Source organism: Eulemur rufifrons, chromosome 16 (assembly GCF_041146395.1).
Source record: "Eulemur rufifrons isolate Redbay chromosome 16, OSU_ERuf_1, whole genome shotgun sequence".
NCBI lineage: Eukaryota > Metazoa > Chordata > Mammalia > Primates > Lemuridae > Eulemur > Eulemur rufifrons.
Genome location: NC_090998.1, coordinates 2,444,005 through 2,467,228, shown reverse-complemented (window position 1 = coordinate 2,467,228; position 23,224 = coordinate 2,444,005). Strand labels below are relative to the sequence as shown.

The 23,224-nt window shown below is 56.5% G+C and overlaps 1 protein-coding gene across 19 annotated transcripts in view; it reads right to left on the bottom strand.

Annotated features, from left to right (window-relative positions):
* The window catches only part of CACNA1C (calcium voltage-gated channel subunit alpha1 C), a 585,430-nt gene that overhangs the window by 37,433 nt on the left and 524,773 nt on the right, over positions 1-23,224 (bottom strand). For 6 of the 19 annotated variants that reach the window (XM_069489389.1, XM_069489379.1, XM_069489384.1 and 3 more), the window contains 3 exons: positions 17,120-17,203; positions 3,777-3,809; positions 551-679 (listed from right to left, as the gene is read on the bottom strand). In XM_069489389.1, the coding sequence (XP_069345490.1) occupies positions 551-679; positions 3,777-3,809; positions 17,120-17,203 (246 nt within the window). Of the gene's footprint in view, positions 1-550; positions 745-3,775; positions 3,810-17,119; positions 17,204-17,800; positions 17,885-23,224 lie in introns of all 19 variants that reach the window. The other 13 variants (XM_069489394.1, XM_069489390.1, XM_069489395.1 and 10 more) reach the window with 6 other exon arrangements.

Sequence of the window (23,224 nt, the reverse complement as noted above, 5' to 3'; positions counted from 1 at the left end):
GCGGGTGGAAGCAATGGCGTAGCGCAGCAGTCCTGTGCCCATAGGAGGGGACCGCTCTCCTGGAGCGGAGTGACACCAGGCGCCCGGAGCTGGGCTGAGGACATAAACGGGTGCGGTCAGCAGCTGCTGAAATGCCCGTGGGGCGAAAGGTGGGGCCCGGTTCTGAAAATTGGAGGGGACCATAGCGGTTACCAGATTGTCCAGGCCCGTGGTTTCCGAGTGTTCCTTACCACAAAACCCCTTCGCCCAGTACATTCTTGCAGGAAAATACAAAAATGAGACAAGACAGACCCTTTCAGACAAGACAGACCCTCCCTTCCGCCCAACCTTGGGGAAATCGGGGCTTGCAGGAGCCTGCCCGCGTGGTCCGTGGGACCCTCGCATTCAGACAGGTGGGAAGGCTCGGTGGCAGCAGAGCTGCGAGCAGCGAGGAAGGAGCAGCCCGGGCTGCGCCCAGGTGGGGCGCCCTCCTGCCCTGCGGCTCCGGCTCGGCTCCGTCCAGGGGGCCCAGGGGCAGCGGGAGCGTGGAGGTTCCTCCCCCTCGGGCTACCTGGAAGGACTTGATGAAGGTCCACAGCAGGGTCCGGATGCCCTCCCCGCGGCTCAGCAGCTTCACCAGGCGCATGACCCGGAAGAGGCGAAAGAAGGTGATGGAGATGCGGGAGTTTTCCTCTGCGTTCTGGAACCCATCGGCAACAGGAGGTGCAGTTAGCCCCGCCAGAGGGGGGTGGGGCGGGAGGGGTGGGCCCGCTCAGAGAAACAGCCCTCAGTGGGGGAGGCAGGGCAGGGAGGGGGCTCGCTGCACTAGACCCGTCCCTGCCCAGGAGGAGGGCGGCCGTCCACACCCAGCCTGGTGGTCTCCGCTGAGCCAAGCTGTGCCCAGGCCCCATTTTTCTATTCTCCCCTCTTCCCCTTCATTCCTAATTCTTAGTGCCCTGGATGGGCAGCAGAAGATTCCACGAGGAACTACCATATGCTTTGGAATCTTCTAGGCCCAAAGACAGCTGCCCTTGGAGCCTTGCCGCTGCCATGGTGTGGCAGAAGCGGCCCCCACCTCCCTCCTGTCTGGCATGGCTGAGGGTCCTGCGTCCTGAGTGGGACCTGGCTCTCTGCAAAGAGGCTGGCTGGGGTGGCTTCTCTCTTGGCCCTAAGTGTGCTCACACGCGGGGGTCCTGGTGGGCAGGGCGGGCTGCCCACAGAAGGATCTCACGCCCTGGTGCTCGGGACTCCAGCGTGTCTTGGGTCACCTCCTTCTACCTCCCCCAGCCCCTGGCCCGAAGGGACTCCGAGGAGGGCTGGGGAGGGCGCGCTCAGTGCTGCGAGAGGGTCTGCAGGCCTTGCTCTGGCACTGTCGTTCCTACTCCCCGTGCGCTGGGGCCTCCAGGGGGCTCTAACCCTCTCCAGGCTGCACAAGACCCTGGAAGAGGTAGGGGCCAGGGGCCAGGGGAACGGAAGAGAGGCCGTCCTAGACAAGTCCGGGCCCTGACACGTGAGCACCAAGGGGTCCTGCTCAGGGCGGGCCGTCTCCCTCAGCGAGCCCTGTTGGGGGCAGAACGGAGGCCGGTGCCCGCTGAGTGGACTGTGCTGCTCGGGCTGCCGCGGCTGCCCTGGAGAAGTCTGGGGGCTTGGACACGGGCCTGGCCAGGGCCCGGGGGCAGGACAGGCTGCCCTGTCAGTCTCTGCCTCCAGACCTGAGAACAAGATGACCCACTGCCCCCTTGGCCCCTCTCCTGCCCACGCCTGCCTGGCAGGGGCTAACCCACCAGGGAGCCACTGCCACCACCCCCGGGCTAGTGCAGCTTACCCAGCCCTGCCGGCACCAGGAGAGAACGGACCCTTGCAGCTTCCTGTTACTGTTCCAGCCACTGGGGCCATCTGGGCCCTCCCTGCTCCTCGTGTCAATTCTCCTCTTGCCTTATTTTTCATTATTTCCAGGTCAGACCCTCCCTGGAAACACCCATACCTCGTCTACACCCCCTGGAAACCCCAGTAGCACTAAAGCCGCAAGGGCTGCCACAGGCCCTTCCACTCTAACGCCCTGGCCTGCCGTGGCCGTTCCTGCCGTGGCTTCAGCGGGCTCATCCCCTCACGTGCAGGGTGGGAGCATGAGGGTGAGGGACGCAGGGAGGCCCAGAGGCAGCGTTTCCACGTCAGCGTGCCTGCCCTGCACGGAAACCAAGCCAGGTCTCTCCTGGTTGTCACACCCTCCAGATAGGAGAAGAGGCAACATGTTTCTTATATTTCAAACTCAGAGCTGCCTTGGTTCCTCCTAGGGCTCCCAAGGCAGGGGCCAGACTGGTGGTGTCGGGCCTGCTCCGTGGGTGCCCGGGGTTGGGTGGCGAGCAGCCCTGCCCTGCGTCCCAGCCCTGCCTGTAGTCCCTGATGCCCTTAACCTCTGCATTTCTATCCCCCGTTTCTGCCGGAGATTCTATTTTCACTTCTTAAAAGGAGGCAGTGTTCCCCCAGAGGAGGACACAGAGGTGGCTTAGGGTTTTCTAACTCAGCTGTCAGTTCTACCATGTTCTGGAAAGGAGAAAAAAGGAGAAAGAACAAGCTTAAGTGGGGGACTTCAGCTGTGAGTGTCACGAATCAGGGGCCTCTGCATCTGCTGACTTAAAAAACAAAACCAACCAACCAAACAAAAAAAACCCGTGCACACCAAAATCCAGGCGTGCAGTTTGAATTTCACTCTGCTGTTCAGAACCCTCCACAGATGCTGCTGTTTCCTAATGCTGCTCGCGAAGGGGAATAAACACGTTGCCATTTGGACACTAATTTCCTCTAATAAACACAATGACAATGCAGAGCAGCAGCACATCCAAACTGCTGTGGCTGTGACCCGGGGCAGAGTACCCCCAGGGTAGCCTTCTGGCCAGTCTGGGGTGGGCTGCCCTGGGGCATACCACCAACCTGCCAAATCTTGCCTCCACCCTGCTGGATTTTGGGGCACAGGGAATCAACCCACTGGTCCTTTTAAAAACTCGCATTTAACGCAGTTTGAAATGTGTGACCACAGCCTTTTGGAGGAGGCTGTTCAAGGAGACTTCAAGGTCACAGTGAGTGGCATCAGTGGAGCCAAAGCAAATCATAGACTCCTACACCAGGAGTGGCCCAATCAACTGAACTTGTTTTTCTGCTTCCAGCCTGCTTCAGAAAAACAGCTAGAGTCTAATTTTAAAGAACTTCAGGAATTTAGAAAAATGCAAGGGGAACATGGTTGGAGTGCCTGGAAATTCAGCCACGCTCTCAGTATCAAAGCCCAGCTTAAACCTTTTATGTGGCCTTACGCTCGGAGAACAGGGAGGCCAGTGACTGCAGATGTCGGTTAGCAGGAAGCCATCGTCTGCCCTTGTGTCTCCTGGCTGGATCACTTCTCTCCTCCCTCCTTCCCCTGGAGGCCCTACCACGGCTGTCATAGGCACCCTCTGCAATTTTCCCACATCAGATTAAGGTTAGAGGCTTTAGCCAGTGGAGTCCTTGGGGTGTCTAACAGGAAAGGGCTCTAGGGTCCAATTCTCTCCCAGTGGTTTGTTCGATAGTCAAGGTCGCGGTGAATCACCACCCACAGGGAAGCTCGGGGAGGTGAAAGAACACCACTGCACACACAGCACCTGCACACGAGACCGGGACAGGCAGGCAAGGCACACGACAGGCACAGTGGCCACATGCAACGAGAGCCAGGCGGGCTCCGGGAGACTCTGGAGGTTGGGGCAGGGAGGGTGGGGTGCTTGAGGGGGCCACAGAAGCTGGGAGTGTAGTTGGGGGTTTGGTCTTACCATAGAGGGAGAGCATTGGGTATGTTCAGCTGGCTTTAAAGAAAGGCAGATAGAGATAAGCTGTAATGAGTCCCCACGAAGATGCCTGCTATTCTAGTCTTGGCTAACACAGGAGCAACACGGTGGCGGGACAGGGCAAAAGGAAACAAGTGAAAGGAGCACAGCAGCGTGGGCCTGGCAGGTGCTGGGTCGTCCTGTGAGTGCAGGCTCCGTGTCACTGGGTCCCACATCTACCAAGGAGCCATAGGCATTCTGCTGCCTGTGCCGTCCTGGCCACAAATTTAGGAACTTGCACCCATTGCAGATGAGCAGATGAGGTGCTCAAGATTTTGTGGATGGCAGCTTTGTTTTTTTTTTTTTTTTTTAAATTAGCCTAAGATAACCCTGAGGGCCTGCACTTCATGCCCCTTAGCATCCGCAGGAAGGGCCAGCTGAAGGACAGAGGCCTTGCTGGCCCCAGTGCCTGTCCCTGCCCACACATACTCACGCAAAGCAGCCCAAGGGCAGTGGCCTCGCAGGGGTAGGGGAAGACAGGACCTCAGGAGGTGGCCCCACCCCCTCTGTACGGGGCTGGTTGCCACAGCTGAGGCTCAGGTAGGAGGTGGTCTAGCTCACCTAGTCTATGGTGTGGGGAGCCCTGGCCACAGGCATGGAATAATGAGTGCTGGATTGTTTTTGAAGCCTGAAGGCTCTGCACACAGTTTAGGATGTTATTAGCACCCCAAGGAGCTGTTCTCACGGGGCTGACTGCTGAACTCTTTTTGGCATAGGAGCCGAGAGATGGGCTGCAGGCGGGCAGCCCAGGCCCACTGCCCCCAGGGCCCGGAGCCTGTGTCCAGGAAGGCGGCCCTGCTCCTTGGGCTCAGCCGCTGACTGATGTGGACTGTCTCAGTTGTTAACTCTTCCTACAAACTCGTGACTTGGCTTTTACCCTCTGTTTTCAGATGTTGCTCTTGCGTTTCTGTTTTTAACGTACAAACAAGAAAAATGTATAATGGAATTTTTGAAGGATGGAAATGTGCACAATTAGACAGTTGCTTGCAGCCTGAAATATTTCTTTGGCAAAAGATTTCTCAGCAAATTCTTTTCTTTTTTCGCATAGCAAGTTGGTAGGATGTCCTTTTGGGGGAATGGTGGAGATGTAGGTTAAGGTGAGGGAAGAGGAAAAAAGGGACACTTCTCTAGTCATTCGCAGAACATTCTAGATCTAGATCTCTACGTCTCAGTTTCTGCTTCATGAGGCTTACCAGGTTACCAGGTCAATCCACATGCCTGGAGGTGTCGGGTCACTAGGATTTGGCTACTGGGGCAAGATTGAACACAGAAATGGACACAGACACAGACACACACACACACACACACACACACGGGAAACTTCTTGTCAAAGCACCCAAAGCTCTTTCCCGCTGGCACGTGACAGTGCTCAGCACGTCCTCTGGCATCTTCCTGCCCCCCCACCCCCGGCTGGTCCAGTGCTTGGGCTCCTGTGTCAATGGATAAGGAGCTCTGTGTTTCTCGGCATCAGTGGGGCGTGGGAGGGCTGCAGGGCGGCCACCTACACGGTGCAGAGTGCCAGGCACGGGGCAGGGTTCCCAGGACACTTGGCCATTGCTCTCCTCTTGGGTCCACCCCGAAAACTGTCACAGCTGCTCATGACTTCTAAGAACCCTGGGCAAATGCCTGAAGGTCTTCTGGGTTGATCCCATCTTGAACAGGACCCGAATGGAGACATCTGGGCCTCCCTGGCCTGACGGAACCAACCTCTAGCCATTTAGCAAAATGAACTATTTGTTTCATTTCACTTCTTAAACATTCAGGATCCTTCATTTAGGATTTTGAAGCATTTACCTTAACTGTCTTTTGTTGCTTTTTATCCTTTGATAGCTCCCATTTAAGATCTCATCTATTTAAATGATATTTTACTTCAAGATTTAGCATTGGGTCTGTTCTAGTAGCCTGGGTAATATTTTACGGCTGTAACAATGTCTATCAGTCGAGTGCTCCTTAGGGCACCTCCCCCTCCGCGGTGGCAGACAAGGGTCGGGAGGAGGCGTGAGGGGGGCGGAGGGCGAGCGAGGCCGGGGCTCTCTGGCTCAGGTAATGGCAGTTCTCGCAGACCCTCACTTTAGAGAAGTCTAGAGACTCAGGTTAACTGCCGCTGCTCAGGCGGCACCGCGACGTGTGTGGCCGCGCTGCCTGTGACGCACGGGCCTGTTCTCACGCCGGGAGCTGAGTTTACCCGACCCCTGGTCTCAGAAACGAATAACTGTCCGCAATAAAACCATAAAGCAATCCCCGAGCGGTCTCTCTGTGGGGACGACGGAGGGAGCCTAAGACACGGCCGGCCCTCAGAGCACCTGCGGTCCACCGATGCACGGGACAGGTCCCAGGTGGCCCCACGCAGCCATCTGAGTCTATGCCCTTCCCAGCTGCAAGCGAGTCCCCTGGGAGCCGGAAGCGGAACCGGACATCTGTGGCGTCCCCGGCTCAGCACTTTTAGCCCAGAGACACGTCTATGCTGTTTGTTACTCTCGTCAGATACCTACCTTGAGAGACCGCCTAGCATATACTACCTATTCTGGATCTAAATTCAGAATTACTTGGTAGCCTGGAATATCTGGGGGCTTGATCTCCGACCTTTTCCCAGGTTTGATCCCCGTTCCCTTGAGTTAGTTTATAGTTTCCCCATCTGTGGTCTTCTTGAGGGGAAGAAAGGGGTCGTAAGAGTCCCTGAAGACCTTTGCCTCACGAGCCTCGGAGACCCCGAGTTCTCCTCCTACAGGAGCCAGCAGAGCCGCTTCCCTAACCCGAAGGCTCTGGCTGAGTTTTAGTACGGCCGTCTCCACTCATGGTAGGCACGGAGTAAATTTTTGAGCAGCCAGTTCCTTCATCTTCGTTTTCTGATGATGTGGTAATTTTTAAGTATTTCATGATATTGGGGCAATTAATTTATTCATGCAATTGATATAAATGAAATGAGGTTATTATTCCATATCTGAGGCAGAGATGGGGCATTTTCAGAAAGAGTCCTGGTTAGTGGTTCCAGATAATGGGCTTAGGGCAAATACAAAGGAAAAGCCAATTACCTTACTGCCATATACCTATGCAGATCACCTGGGCTTGGCAGAACTCGCAGTGATGGCCGGACTGGCACCGGGCAGACAGTGAGAGATCTTCTCTGGGAAACTGTCTTTCTGAGTTAAGCTGAGGTCCAATTAGAGCTATCGCCTCAATGGGTGAAGTCTTTGTTTCTGGAATGGACTCACTAAGCATTCCTTTTCACTGGAGTACTCTCTAGACTACATTTAGGGTGCTGAGAGATGAAGCCTGGGGAGTGACAGAGTCCAGCAGAGAGCGGATCCTCCCAGGCGAAGGGTTCCCAGAAGGAGGATGGGGCGGGAATCAGCAGCATGTATTTGCCAGCTGTCACATCACACCTGGAGAACTGAAAGGTAGTGGGAAAACAGCCCTTCACCATATAAAAAAGGATTTTAGGCTGGGCGCGGTGGCTCACGCCTGTAATCCTAGCGCTCTGGGAGGCTGAGGCGGGAGGATCGCTCGAGGTCAGGAGTTCGAGACCAGCCTGAGCAAGAGCGAGACCCCGTCTCTGCTAAAAATAGAAAAATTAGGCAGGTGCAGTGGTGCCTGCCTACAGTCCCAGCTACCAGGGAGGCTGAGGCAGGAGGATCCCTTGAGCCCAGGAGTTGGAGGTTGCAGTGACCTATGATGGCACCACTGCACTCTAGCCAGGGCGGCACAGCAAGACTGTATCAAAAAACAAAAAAGGTTTTTAAAAATTATTTTTCTAAAGCACAGTCAGGGATAAGGATTACTAAGAATTTAGGGGCCAGGCAGTAGATATCTAGACTGGAACACCCAACCAAGTTGTCTTCCAGAATATTCTCTCGAGGCCAGGTGGGCAGAGAGCTCCTTCTCTTGGAAGGAGCAGATTACCTTCCCATTTCCTCCAGGGAAGGCTGGCCCTTGGCTCCGCAGAAAAGGACTGCCCAGCACCCACGGCTGCCGCAGACAATGCTGTCGCCTCAGGGGCCCTGAGATTCTACGTCCCCCGAAACAGGCATCAAAAGCGACGTCATGGGAGTATGTAAGTCTTTCACTGGCTGCCCTGCTATACAACTCTTGCTGTGTTTTTTAAAAAATCTCTTGTCTAGGACTTAGAGGGGCGGCCATGTAATAGATCTCTTTTCAAAGCACCAGAAGGCCCAGGCCCGGCTGGCACCACATCCTGCCCAGGCCCTGCTTCTCTGCCCTTACTGTCGCCAATCTCATCCCCATCTGATCTGCAGGACAGTGTGGCTAGTTCTGCTGGGAAAGAGCCAGGGGGTGGCAGGAGACTGGGGGTGGGGCTTTGCTGGTGAGAGCCCAGAGGTAACCAAGGTGGGGAGGACAGTCATCAGGCCGATGCACAGAGAGAACTGGGAATGGCAGGGGTCAGGGGCTTCTGCAGCCAGCATGCCCGGGGAACCAGCCAGTGTGGGTTAAGGGTGTGTCTGAGGGGGCAGGGGGAAAGGGGTCCTCGTTATCCCTAATCTCCTCTTTCTTCCAGGAGACACGCACATCTCAGGAACAACAGTGTGCCCTAGTGCTGTGGACCTGTCGGCAGGTGCTGAATCTTGGAGCCACCAGGGATGGCGGCAGGGCAAGGGGGCCCAAGGAGGCCAGAGCACACGTGTTTCAAACTGCGAGTCTTACGGAGCGGAATGGAGAGGCTGCTTGCTCAGAGGCAAGGTCTGAATAAACCCAAGTCAACTGGGAAGTACAGACTCAGGGCGAGTGAAGGAGGTGCGCGCAGACGCAAGCGGTTTTTAAGCGGAATCCCCATCCTGGCTCCAGTGTGCGCTGAGATGGGGTGCTCTGTGGGGGGTGTGCTGAGCAGGGGAAGACGTGGCCAAGGGCAGGACCCAGCAAGGGACACGCAAAGACGGGAAGGTGGGGAGTGGAAAGCGCAGCCTGCCCCACCACCTCCACGTGCCCTGAGTCGGAGACCACTGGCTTCTGCCTGCTTCTCCGAAGTGAAATCCTAGCTACCAGGGCAAGAGCTGGGCTTGTGTTTCTGGAGTCACGGGCACAGAGTTGAAATGCCCCTTCAGAGCGCCCTGTGAGGGGTCTTTGGCCCCAAGGGGACTGCCGGAGAGGCGCAGAGGGGGCGTCTGCCGGTTCCCGGCTCTCTCCTGCTCTTGTCCTTCTGTGCTGCACCGCGGAAGGCTGAGGGCTGTGACCTGTGTGACTCCCTGCGTGGCGGCCAGCTCATGCAGCGGATGTGCCTGAGCCTCGGGAGTCACTGTTGCTCCTCTGCAACCCCACCACCCGCCAGAAACACTCGCTAAACAAGACTGATTACAAAACTGCCAGGGTAGTTTTATCTTCCCCGGGAAGGACAGCCAGTGTCTAGTCATTCAAACCAACCAACCCGTCCATGAAGAGTAACAGAATGAAATCGCGCTGTCAGCAAGTGCCAACAACATCAAAGAACTCTTAAGCTGGAGAGAGAGAGTCCGAAGGACAGAGAAGCAAGGGAGAGAGAGACAGCGAGACTGAGGCGGGGATGGGCAAAGACTCAAAACAGAAAGAAACTAACACAGAGGATTCTCGGGGCGGGAGCACTGAACGTGAGTGAACAGGGATCAGCAGAGGTGGCCGTCCTTTTCGAGGCACTGCGGGCATCTCTGAGCATGCCTGTGTCTCCTCGTGACTAGCTCATGGAATCTTCTAGGTGCCTTCTCCTTAGAGCTTTCTAGCAAAGACTCCGACAGAGGCTTGCTGAGCCTGTGAGACCTAATGCATCAGACACCGGCCAAGGAGTGTGCTGGGACAGCTTCCTCCCACTATTTTATTTAGGGGAATGAGAGGGTTGTATGTGGGCTGACAAGATGAGAATAGGGAAGAAAAAAAAAGAGAATTAGAGGAAAATAAAAACGGACATGGTTTTGATGAGAAGGCCGAGGGCAAGGGGGACCTCACCATGTCAGAGCTGTGTCTGGACACACAGGTGACCTAATGCAGCCAGATTAAGGACCCAGATCAGGATGTCCGTGAAGGACCAGGTTCCCAAGGACCTTCTGGGTCAGGCCTGCAGGGTCCTTCTCCAGGCAGCAGCTTCTGGAAGGCGGGCTGCACCAGGCCACCTTCTCAGGCCTGGCTCTGACCGGCCCTCACAGCAAGCCTTGCCCGAGAGAGCCCGGGGCACGCTGACTTCAGACGCTGGTCCCCCTCTAGGCATGAATGTGGCTCTGTGAACTCTCCCAGGGCCAGCTTTATTTCTGGGCAGATAGCAGACTGCCTTGCAGAGCAACCAGAAGGGCAGGATGCGGAGGGACCTGCGCAGCACCCTCCCACTCCGGTCACGCTGCTGGCGTCCCACCTTAGATAACTGAGCACTCGACCTTCATGTTGAGCGTTACCTTCTCTTTAAAGGTAAGGTTATTTAGAAGGGTAGCTCACCGAGTCGCCACCACCCTAGTGTGAGTTAATGTGCTGGAGTGACTTCACTTTGAAACAAGGCCCCTTGGTGGCACCAGTTTTGCTGGCAGGGTGCGGGCGTGGCTGGAGGTGGGAAGCAGCTGGAAGGGAGCTCCGCGGGCACAGGAGGCTGCAGCTGGGAAACGGGCTGCAGGGAGACGCCGGGTAAACTCTGCCCGCCCCACTGCCCCGAGACCACCCGTCTTGATTTAATCGATCTGCCCTAGAACCGGCTCAGGCCACACGCACGGGCGGTGCCCAGGCGGTGTCTGGCAACAGCCCCCACTCAACACCTGCCAAGCACACGGGATTGGGAGTCAGGGGCCAGGACTTGATCAGCCTTGCTGTGAAGAGCTGTGACAAAAAGCAAGCTGCTTCCTGCCTCGGGCCTCCCGTGTCCTCATCCAGGCAACCCGCACAGCCCCAGGCTGCCTCCGGCAGGCGCCCAACACACGTTTGGGGAGTCAGTGGGGCCGGGTGGGCGGGGCGGGGCGGGGTCCAAAGGCTCCAGGAGAACCCACTCCCTGAGCACCTCTCTCCCCTCCCCCTCATCACCACGCTGGGGCCCCGCTCAGCCCTGCCTTTCTGGTGCCCGTTGGCGCCCCTGCTCTGCGGTGGGTGGCAGGGGCGGGGAGGGGCGGTCTGAGCCACAGAGGCAGACGGGGAGAGCCAGCCTGCTGCCCACACAGGCACAGGCCGCGGGACGGGTGGGCTGGAGCTGTGCAGGCTGAGGTCCCTCCCAGCCCTGCATGGGGACTGCAGCGGGTGGCTCTCTCTGAGACCTAGGACCGGCTATGTCCGCAGCTATGTCTCCTGTGTCCTTCCAGGAGCGAAGCAGAGCAGGAGCCGCGATTCTTTACTGTTCTCCAGGGAGCCAGTGAGGGGCAGTTGCCGGAAGTGGTTTGTGCCTGTCCGTCTGTGGTGGAAAGGGAAGGTGTGGGGCCAGCGTCCCCACACGGCTGTCCTGGGACACCCACCCTGCCTCGTGACCGCCATCTCCCTCACGCCCCATCCTCTTTCTCCTGCTGCAGACGCCAGCAGGGCGGGGCCGTGGTGCCGCTCCGCACCTCCCTGGCCCTGTCTTCCGGGCGCGGTACTTGGGCCCGTGGGTCTGGCGTGCAGCCGTGTTCTGTCGGGGCATGTCCAGGGCACGCTGGCTCCCTGGGCCCAGCACCCGCAGCACCCGCAGGCACACAGCTCTGCCCCAAGCCACGGCCCGGCCCCTCGGCCCAGGGGTGAGCCGCTGGGCTCTGTGCAAAGGCAAGAGTCAATTCTCCGACAGAAATGGATCTGAATCCCAGATCTGCCACCCACTCGCTGCATGACCTGGGGCAGACTGTGTGTCCCGTCTGAGCCTCGATTTCCTCCCGTGGACAGTAAGTTCCCTGAGGACTCAATCCAGTCACGTGCGGAATGTCCTTAGCGTGACGCCTGAGACACGCTCATCGGAGTCGTTCTCACGTCTTCCTTGCTGTCTTCTCCTTCCCCTTTCCCCTGCCTGTCCCGCCTCTCTCCTAGTCAGCCAAGATCACGGCCAGAGCCCTGTCACTGAGCTGCACTTTCCGGCTCTGGCGACGTTCCGGCTGCTAAGCAAATCCTCAGCTTTCCCTCCTCTGACCCGCGCTAGGAGCTCCCTGGGGCCGTGCCCCCCACCCCCACGGTCCCTGTGCCTGCGCCATCCCTGCAGCCTCTCTGCTGCAGCCTCTCTGAGCGACTGCACGGAGCCACACCTGCCAGGAGCAACCTGCACGGGAGCAACTCCTGCCAGGCCTCGGGAGCATCGCAAAAGGAGACACACTTTAGAGTCCAGCCCCGCGGTGGGGGCAGGACACATCTGCCTCTCCCTCCAGCCACCAGAAAACGCCCCCTTCGGACCATCTCAGACCCTCCGCAGCCCCCAGCTGCATTCAAGGAAATTGAGGCCTGGAGAATGGGGTTAGCTCTAAGTCACCTGGCCTCGTAGTGCCAGGGCTGGGGACATAGCCAAGGCTTCTTAAATCACAACTTTAGGATGTTTCTCCGCACCCATACTGCGAGGATCCAGCTTCCCGGCAGTCTCTATCGCTCCACACACGTCACGGTTCGGAAGGGAAGAGGGCCGAGAAAGGCCGTGTTGGCCCCGCACCTGAACTGATTTGCATTTGGGATCGTAGGGAGCAGTTTTTGATGCTACAGTAACTTTCATCAGCAAGCACAAGCTTTCCCTCAGCAAAATACGATTTAGACCCAAGCAGTACAGAAGCGCAGAAGGCTTCCGTGCAGGGGCCTTCTGCGGCCACACGCAGACCTCCCTGGGCTCACAGAGGAAGAGGCGCTCGGACCCAGAGAGAGGCAGCGCGACACTGAGCAGGAGGAAGCAAGGTACACCGATGGGGCCCCGCAGCCCCCCGAGCGAACAGCACTGTGAGGGGCCTGGCCCGTCTGGCCTTCCTGCCTCGCCCGGCGCCCTCCGCCAGCCCCGGCTCTGGATACCGTCTCTCTGCAGGGACCCCACGCCCAGGCCTCAGGTTAGTGCATCCAGTTGTCCGCCTGACACCTCCAGTCCAAGGGCTGACAGACACGTCCAAACCGTGCCCCGCTTGTCCTCACCCAAGGGCACCCGCCTGTGATCTGCCCCGTGCCTGCCAACTCCATCCTTCTGTGGCGTAGGCCAAACCTCAGTCAGCCTGGACTCCTCTCCCTCCACCCCCACGTCCAGTCTGTCAGGAAACGCTGTCAGTTCTGCTTTCAAACTAGATGGAAGATCTGACCATTTCCCACCACTTTGTTCCGAGATACCATCATCTCCCACTGGATCACTGCACTTGCCTTCTGAATGGCCTCTGGCATCCACCCTTGACTCCTGCCGACAGCCAGAGCCGTCCTTTAAAGGCTCGAGTCACATCACACGAGACCTCTGCTCAAAGCCATCCCCTTCTCGCTCAGAGTGAAAGCCCTAACCCCACTCGTTGCCCTCTGACCCGTCCCCGTTCCACCCCCAGCGCAGGTGCCCAGACTTGCAGGCTGCCCTCCTGCCTCGCAAGTTCTCCCAGATATCTGCCTGGAAAATGCGGCAGCTCCTTCGCAGCTTTGCTTTGTTCAGATGCCACCTCCTCAAGGAAGCCCATCTGGCTTAAGACAGCACCTGCCTTCACCTCTCCCCGACACCTCTGAGCCCCCTTGCCTGGCACTGTTTTTCCTAAAGCCGCTTATCATCTCCTAACACACTGTATGATCTCCTTATTTTCCATGCTTATTGCATTGCCTGTGTCTGATCATCGCTCTCATGACGCAAGCCCATGAGGGCAGGGGCTTTTGTTTTGCCCACTGATGGATCCCAGGTGCCTAAACTAGTGCCCACACACAGAAGGGGAGGCCACAGACGCTGTGGGAGGAACGAGGGGTCCGGGGTTGGTGGGACATGCATTCCTGCGGGGGCAGCACAGCCTGGCAAAGGCGAGATGGGAGACGGGTCTGCGTGTGGGGAGTATCTGGAGGACAGTTAGGACGAACACGGCATTTGGTCAGGGGAACGGGAGTTGATTCCTGTAGGTTTAATGGCATGAAAGATGCCGGGGTACAGGTGAAAAGCCCTCGCGGATTCCAGTGAGGCTTAAAGTGTAGATTCTTCCCAAATAGATGTCTCTGGGGATACATGTCTTGTGATGACAGTGTGGCCAGAAAAGTCTGGGAAGGCCTGGACGAAAACCAGGGGCAGAAAACCCCAGAGCTGCCCATGAGTTGCTAACGACCCAAAGGAGAAGCACACGGGTGGAGGCAGCGACTGCTGAGGCCGGCTCTGTTCCCGTCTCATCTGTCACCCAGGGCTGGCTGCTGAGGGCAGGCTACGCTGGGTCTGCGCTTTTGGAACAGGCCCTTGAGGCTTCAGAGTTACGGGCCATGGTCGTGAGCTTGTGCTTGCTGTGGTCTGGTTGTCCCTGCTCCATGTGTCTACTCCTGTCCGGGAAACAAGGGCTCTGACAGCGTCCGTGCGTTGTCAGTTATAATTAGACTAATGGAATGATCTTGCTTAGAGACTGGGCCCTAGTTACACCAGCAGAGGTTTTGGGAAGAATGTCATTTGCTTGGGTGCCACAGTCTCTCCCACTCCACAGTGCCTTACAGTTTACATACAGTTTTTAAATAGATGCTCTTATTTGAGCTTCAAGACACACTGCTGTAAATATCACATTCCTCTGACAGATAAAAAACCTAAGTCTCCGGGCATTTTGGTAGCACTTTGACAGGAAGCAGCAGCGAGACTTAGCAACTTGCCAGTTTTCTGACTTCAGGACCAGTCTCTCTCTCCCTCTCCAAACCACTTTCCTGCCTCGGGTGATGTGATGTTTGTTCTTTTTGTGCAGAAGCCATGAGTTGTGTGGGAGAGGGTGAAAAAGTAGTCCAGAAATAGGGGTTGAGTCTCTGGACACCTGCTTTTGCTCTCAGCCACACACACTGTTGCCATCTTGTCCCAGACAATCCTTGAGTGTGACTCCAAGTCCACAAACCCTCACTCGGGAGCAGCCAGGGGACTCTCGAGGTGAGAGGGGTGTGCTGGGGGGGAGCGAAGTCCAGCAGAACCCTCACAGTGTGCCCACAAATCATTCTTACTTAGAAAATAAAAAAGACACCCTGTGGGTATTTGAAACATCAATTACAGAATGTAAGGTTTAGTAAATCCTGGTGGCGGCAGCCCGTGGTTAAAGAGAGGGGGCTCTAGCCTAGAGCCAAATGACTTTGCCACCCCCGGAGGCTGGCAGGGAAAGGCACCTAATCTCTCCCTGTCACCTGCAGCAGCAGCAAAGGGGGATGAGCTCTTGCCTGTCAGAGTCACAGGGTGCTTAAGAGTTAAGTGAGATGAATGCAAAAGTGAATTGTAAATAGAAAGCCTTTGTACAAATGTCAGGGCTGCTGGATGAGTTCAGGCTCCCTCTCTACCCTCAACAGAGCCACTTTTTCTGCAGAAATTTTATATACTAAAAAATGTTGGGTTTTTTTTTTTTTTTAAACATGAATGCTTTGGGAGAAAATGGCAGGCTGAGTGCTAGGGGGTCTTGCCAACAGGGAGAGGAACCTCAGAGGATTCCCTGGGACTGCAGTGGGGCCTCTCTGCCCCCAGAGGGGCTGTTTGCTGTCACCTTCCAGTATTGCCCTGCCACAGGGCTCTGGGTCCCTCTGCACAGCTCTGCACACAGATCTGCACTACAGCGTGGAAAGGAAGCCCCCTGAAGGCAGGGCCACTGCTGCCATCGCTCTCCCCACCGTCGCCCTCTGTTCAGGGCACGCATGGCACAAGCTGTGAGCACAGAAGCGCTGACCTTCAAACACAGGGGCTTGGGTGGCACTTGGGAGATAGCTTAGGGCTGGTCCAGCCTGCAAAGCTGGGAGTCTGCTCAGGACGGGGGCAGGGAGGCTCAGAGCATGGGTAGGATTCACTGGAAGAAGTCACAGGAGAGTGTACACACACTCACACACACACACACACACACACACACCACGAGACAAAGACAACCCACAGCTGTCGGAGACAGCAGGGCAATCAAATTTGGAGCTATAGGGTGAGTAGGAAGAGGGTGCCCAGCAAGCGTAAACCCCCTTCAAAATCCATCTGCTGGAGAGCGGCACACAGGCTTCCAGTGGGGACAGGGAGCAGCAGATAAGGTGACATGGAGTTTGGCTGAGTGGAGGGGAGGTGAGGGACCGGGGCCACAGGGTGGGTGGTCTGGTAGTTTCACACATCTTAGATCAAGACTCTAAATCATCTGCTCCGTGCTGTTATTCAAGGTTCAGTGCATCAAAGGTCTATGCAAACATTACCAAATCTCTTAATTAAGGAACAATAATGACAAAAAACTTAAACAACACATGTTAAAGACTAACCGCAGAGGGCTTGCCTATAGATAGAGAGAGGAGATTTAAACATGCCAGGTAACAAAGAGACATGTGCAGGGACTGGTAGGAACTGTATTGGGGGAGGCAGCTCTTGGGAGGAGAGGGCGGCAGGAGGCCCCCAGGGCTAGGGCTCTGTCTGAGGCCAGGGAGCTGGGACCGGGATGTGGGGGGGGGGGGCAGGGCATGGGGTGGGGGTCGGGGGTGGAGAACCAGGCGGGTGTAGGGGGAGTGAGGGGCTTACATGGAGCTGCTTCCACAGCAACTGGGAGGGAAGGCCCACCCAGAAGAGCTCTCACCACCTTCAGAGAAGAGGTGTACAAACAAAAGTCCAAACGTGACTGGTTCTCCTCTCTCTCATGAGCCTGTGGCGGCCAGGCTGCCTGCATAGGCTACTGATGTTGAACTGAAACAGCCCATCTGAAGCAAGATAACGGCCCCCCCCACCCAGGCAAGGGTGGGCCATGGCTGACAATGTAGGCAAAGTCCTAGCCTTAACTTAGGCGTGCCACTTTGAAAGAGTTCTCTTCCAAGATGCTGTGGGGACGGGGGGGGGGGGCAGGAAGGGGAGTGGCAGCAGGCTGGAGGAGAAGGTGGGGTCAGAGGAGGTTTGGGTCCCTGCCCCAGCAGCTGCCCAGCGTGGTAAACATCCCACATTTTCTCACTCCACGATTCCCAGAGCTGCATCTGCCTATACAGTGTGAGTCATGCCACGCTGATTGTAAAGGGAGAGAGAAAAGATGCAGCAATCAAAACGTAAAAGGAAAAGGGAAGTCCTACTGCGTTCCAAAGTTTAAAAAAAAAAAGAATAAAAAGTATTTGAAAATAAAGCAACAAGAAAAAAGTCCTTTAAACCAATTTAAACAAACAAACAAAAAGACAAAATCAAAATAAGGAGGTGGGGAGGAGAAAATAACATGAAGGAAAAAACTGGGGAAAGACAAATGAGTGTTAGAGCAGGCACGGACAGTTAGGTACAGACGCCATGTACTTACGTTTACCTCGGTGATTGCTATATCAACAATGCTACCCACAACAATCAAGGCGTCAAATGTATTCCATGCATCACAGAAATAGTGCTGCATGGGGCAGAGAAGCCGAGGAAGAGAGAGAGAGAAGAGGAAAAAAAAAAAAAAAAAAAAAAACCAACAACAAAGGAGAAAAACAAAACAAAAGGGAAGAGGAAAAATGAAAAAAAAAAAAAAGGTATGAAGAAAGGGAGAGAAGAGAAAAAAAATGAGAAAAGAAAGAGGTTACGTGGGCATTTTAAATACTCTCTTACCACTCTACATCTCTGGCGGCTCAAACCTGGGTGACCTGGTTTTCGCAGGGTGCAGAGGCCTGATAAAAGCTGGGTTAGTTCAGAGGTGGCTTGGGCTGGGCCCTGGGGGCCGGGCAGTGCTGTCCCCGCACCGTCCCGCCGCTGTCCCCGCTCAGCCCCTCGCCTGGGCCCAGCACGGCTGGGCAGAGCTGGGACAAGTGGAAAAAAAGGAGGAGAAGCTCCCACTTTTTTTCCCCACAGGACGACGGCAGGTTCAATATAAGGCATGACTGGAGGCGGGTAAAAACAGGAAATTAAAAACAAAATAAAAGGAAGTAAAGAGAGAGTGAGAGAGAGAGAGGGAGGAGGCAGAGGAGGAAGGACGGTTTCCTGGGAAGGGCAGAGTAATACTCACATTAGTCTCACTGAGAATGACGTCAATTATGCTGCCAATTACGATGAGGAAGTCAAAAACATTCCAGGGATCACTAAAGTAACCCTACATAAGGGAGGGGCAGGCAGGACGGGGATTAAAAAGGAGTATTAGACAGACAAGAACAGAGCAACATCGCCATCAGAATCACTGCCGGCACCTCAGGGTTGCTGCTGGAGTTCTGGGTGCCCTCCCTGCGGCAGGAGCCCAGGGGCCCGGGCAGGGAGGGAGCCGAAGGGGGCGTCTCATCCGAGCCCCCTGCCGCCTCCCCTCGGTCACGTGGCCCTGTCCTACAGAGCCACCCGCCGAGCTCCCTCCTCCACGGGGACAGGAATGGGTGTGGGGGGCGAGGCGGTGCAAGCCGCTGGGCTCCCCTGTCAGCCCACGCTCAGCATCCCCCACACCCCTCGTCCTCTCCTGCCACAAGGGCCACGAGGGAGGGAACCCACGTGTGTGACCCCTTAGAGGTGAGGGGGCTGCAGTCTTACAGGTGAGGCTGGGAACGGAAAAGGCCCGGAAAGCCACAGCCATCAGAGTGGGCCAGCAGGGGGGCCGGGTTATCTGGGCCCAGCAGTGACTTGTGTCAAGCTCAGAAATCAAGAAAGGCCCAAATGATTAAAACGAGATCTATCAGCAGCAGGACTCAGTGCAGCCCTGGTTCCTGCACTGGACGTGCCCAGACGTTTCTAGGGCAGCACTACCCGGGGGAGTCTTTGCTAACTGAGAGGGGACAGAGTCCAGGTCCGTCTCATGGTCTGGGGGTGTCTTCTGTGGCTCTAGACGGTGTTTTCTGGGGTGTCCCCTACGCACCCCCCAGGTTCCTCTCCCAACACTGTCGTTCTGACGTAAGGTCCCGCTGAGATGCAGACGGCACCCAAAGTGAGTGGAGTCCTTGACGCCCTTCCTGAGAGCAGGGCTGGTCGGGTGGGCCGGTGGGGCTTGAGGACACGGGCTGCTGAGAGGGACGAAGGCAGCGGTGCCGTGGAGGAGCGACTCTGGCATGGACGCGGAAGACCAGTGTCCTGACTTCGCCACTTTATCATGTAGGCATGCATGTTATTTGTTTTATGCCACATGTGGAGAAGGGAAGAGATGAATGTTCTTGAAACACTTAGTTGAAGTACTTGGACAACTGGTCAGCCAAGGAATGGGTGGTCCCAGATGCCCCGTAGGGCCCTGGGAGGCCTGGACCGGGGCTCTCCCCAGACAGCACGGGCGTCTTGGCCTGGACCGTGTCCTCTCTGGGAGGGGGAGCCTGGACAGCCAAGGCTGTGGCCACGTGGGGCACCCACAGCTCAGGAAGCCCCAGGACAGGACAGTCACATTTCCCATGGGGGGGGGGGGTGCAGAGGACCTAGTACTAAAGAGATTTGTCTTCTTTAAGAAAGGACATTTGCTCCTTAGTTTTTCAAGGACTGTTGTGCAAAGGGGACAGGCGGGGACTGGCCACTTTCGTTCAGCAGGACCTGCATTTTCCTGTTCTGTGCGCTTCCAGGAGACGGAATTCTAGAGGCTGATGAGTGGTATGAAAGCAGGAAGGGCCTCTGAGAGGGCCCCGCTCTCTCCCAGCTCTCCCGGAGGCGCCAACCGGCCATTTTTATTTTTTACTCATGGGAGCCAAGAATCTGTGCTCTTCCATTTCCGCCCGGCTCTATCCAGCCCCTAAACTTCCCACCCCCCAGCCATGCCCTCTTTCCAGAGGGACGCAAGACATGCTGTCCTGGGGCTGTTATTCTTAGTGTGGGAGGTCAGGTCATGGGGAAAGGGCCTCGCGGTTCCCAGGCATTTCTGCCAAAAGAAAACAGAAGCTCCACCGAGGAGACTGGACGGCCAGACTGGGAGCAGAGGCTGGCCGGGGCGCGGGTCAGGTGAGGTCAGCCTGGAACTGTGGCTTGCGTGTCCTGGGTAGAGCCCTTTTCCGAATGTACCAGAGCCTTGGAGGCAGAGACTTCTCTCTCCCATTTAAGTCACATGCTGTGAGCAGGAAATAGCCAATTCTCTCCTGGGCCTCAGATATCATTCACAGGGCAAAGGGAACACTGAATTTGGGGGAAGGGAGGTAGAGAGTGAAGACCCCAAAGAACTATAAATATATGCGTGTTTCAGAATTAGATTTCGGAAAACACTGGGGGACTATCACGATAGGAATGCCGTCTTGTGGGTAGAGCTATTTCAGGAGGGAAGGGAGGGAAGTCAAGGAAGAGAAGGGAGAGAAACAGAACAAGAGCAGATCCAGGAGGGCTCGGGGGCAGCCTAGAAAATGTGGAAGGAAACGTTATTTGGGTGCGGGGGCCGGCGGGGAGGGAGGAAGGTGGAAGCCTCAGTGCTCAAGAAAGGAGGATGGGCTGGAATCTTTTCATCCGCCAGAGAGACCTGAAACAGAACGGGTGAGCCAGCCTTGGTCTGCGTCACCTCTGAGAGACGGGAGGGCAAGGACGGATGCACAGAGATCAAAGCCAGGACAACACACACAGGTTCATTGGCCGGCACGCGCCAGCGGAAAGGGACCCTGGCACCCTCCTGGCTTTGAGTCCCTGGCCACCCTTTCTCCCAGATTTCTTTGTAGATGTGCACCCAGAAGGAAAACACAAGACAGTTGGCTCCTCCTTGGCCACGGCCCTCCCCAGCCCATGGTACCAGACTGGGCTCTGTGGGCATCAACGCCTCATGCCTCCCCCACCTCCACCAGGCTGTGCTGCTGGAGGCTTTGGCTAACTTCTGCGTCCTGTGGCAGGCTGCCCAGTGGGCTCCACTGGCTGTAGAAACCAACCAGTTCCCCTGTCACCAGGGGCTCCTGTGGACCCAGCCCTGAGATTTACGCAGAGCTGGCAGGGGTGAGGGAGCCTGTCTAGGGGGCAACAGGGTCCCTTTCAGAGGCAGCTTTCATCTTGACCCACACACCCGCCTTCCCGCCCTCTGTGCCAGCAACCCAGCATCCTCCCAGCTTGGCCATGAAGATGGGTTCAGGGCCAGCTTCCAGGTCTCCATCCCCTTTGTCAGCCCCTCCCCCCGCCACTCTAACAGCCCTTTCCTCCCCCGCCCCTCCACACCCTTCCCAGAAACATGGCCCATGTCCTCCACTTTGGTCAACAACTCCCTAAGTGGGTGGGTCCTGGGAAGACTGTTTCTCCCTCTGGAGCGTGAGAGCTTGGTGTCCTCTGTCTCTCTCACACACCTGTCTTTGGCCGTCCCTCCTTTGCTGGGAGCCACTGGTAATAGGGGTGTGGGGTGTAATGGAGGACGGAGGTGCGGAAAAGTCATAGACTTTTCTTAAGAAGTCAGTTTGACCTGGGGCCAGGCTATGCCTCTCACCCCTTATTTCTCGGGTGACTGGGTCCCAAATGGTTGGGAAGCCAGGGATGGGGAAAAGGTTTTCCTGGCTCTCCTTGAAGTGGCAAACCAAACCTCTTCATGTCCAGCTCCTCAGAGCCAAGCAAGGCAGGCCACCTCGCAGCGGCAGTGTTTTCGCCACTGGAAGCTTTCCCTGCCACCCCCAATCCTAGAGACTGAGTGGACTTCCCCTTCCAAAGGTTCAGCCTCTGCGGATGTGTTCAGAAGGTGGGCCTCTCCTCTGGCCATGCCAGGGAAGGCCTCATGGGCACGCAGCCCCCAGGCGACGGGCCGAGCCCCCTGCCAATCTGGAGCTGCTCACACCTTAGGCCAGATGGTTCTCCTGACCACTGCTGAACCTCCATCACTCACAGGTGTGGGCTGAGCAAACGCAGACCAAATTGATATCAGTTTCGGAAAATCACTACTGGGAAGGGAAAAGTGCTGCAAAATATGATGCGTCTCACATGCACAAGAACTTTGGATCTTCTCTTTTGGGTTATCTGTGCCCTGATTTGGCTCCATCATTGAAGATACGCCAAGTTGAAAGAGGCAGTGTCGTGGTTAAGAGCTAGACCTCTGGAGGTAGACTGTCTGGGTTCCACTACTGCTGGTGCCACTTATTAGCTGGGTAACCGTGAGCAAATAATTTAACCTCTCTGCCTCAGTTTTCCCACCTAGAAAATGGGACAAACCATAGAGTTAAGGTGAGGATTAAATGAGACCACAGATCCAAAGCACATAGAACTGTGTCTGATCTGAAGTCAGCTCGAAATGAGTGTCAGCCACTGTCGTCACTAGGCAGCGTTTCTCTCCTCCCACCCAGTGCGGGAGGAGGACTCACAGGTTCAGTGGGATGTGGCCCTGAGCAGAGAAGCAGAGCCTGGGTGGTGGAGGCAGGGGAGGACGCTCTGGGACCTTGAGCCTCCTGCAGTATGTTCCAGGCCTCTTCCACCCACCCTCCGGGGCATTAGTACCAACGCTCTTGAATGAAGTCTGGCTGGTGCTGTTTGAGATTGGTGGCGGCTCAGGGTGTCAGGACCGACTTTTGTTAGACTCAAATTCATGTGGACAGTTAACTGCCAGGTTCCTAGAAACCACTGTTCCCACCAGGGAAGACAGGTCACTCTTCCTTGGCTGGCGGGCTGGGAGGAGATGGGTGGGCTCCCCGGTGGGCCCCTTTTCCATCTCTGACCCGGGAGCGCTATCAAGGGCTGCTGCCGCGGAGGTTGCTGGCACGTGCCTCAGCCCTTGCTTTCCGGATCCTTCGCTCCTTCTCTGCCTGGAGCAGAGGGCACCCCTGCAATCTTCCCAAAGGCAACAGCTGTAGACGGGTTGGTGGTCAGAAGGCATCCTCGAGGAAATCTGCACACACTTCCATTTATATCCTGGGACTGTGCTGCTTGGTCTTATGAATTTTGAGGTAAAAGGTGATTTCAGGGGCAAGACTTGTTTTTTTCTCTTCTCTGTTCCTTCCCACCGACCCGCTTATCTCTGGCAGACAGTCCGGCAGAGAGAGGAAGGTAAAGGAGAGGGGAGCCAGGAAACATTCCCGTCCCTATGGGGAAGCTGATTCCACTTCCAGTTTGTCCAGGGGCACCTGGCTGGGACGGTCCCCTCCCAGGACGCAGGGGGCCAGAGCTCGAGCTGCGCTGGGAGCAGCAGGGGCTGCTGGGACTGAGACGGGCAGCGGAGCCAGAACGACGGAAGGCAGAGGCGCGAGAGGGACAGACGGTGCCCGCGCGGCAGGGAGGGGACAAAGGGATCACAGCAGTCACGTGAGAAGACGATGGAGAAGGACGTTGGTGGGAGAAGTCACTTAAGGTGGATGGCAGGAGAGGAGAAACCATGGCCGGTGGAGGGTTGGGGAAAGAGAGAGGGAAGACAAAGGAGAGAGAGAATGGGTGGAGGAAGAGTAAGGAAAGAGGCTGGTGGTGAGCCAGGGATGTGAAGTCCCCAGGGACTTCCCACAGGGTCCCAGGGCCTCTGAAGTGACCTGCAACTCACATGGGGCAAGGAACACGTCGACATGGAACCAGGGGAAGTGGCCCAGCCTACCCAGTGGGGCAGGGCTAG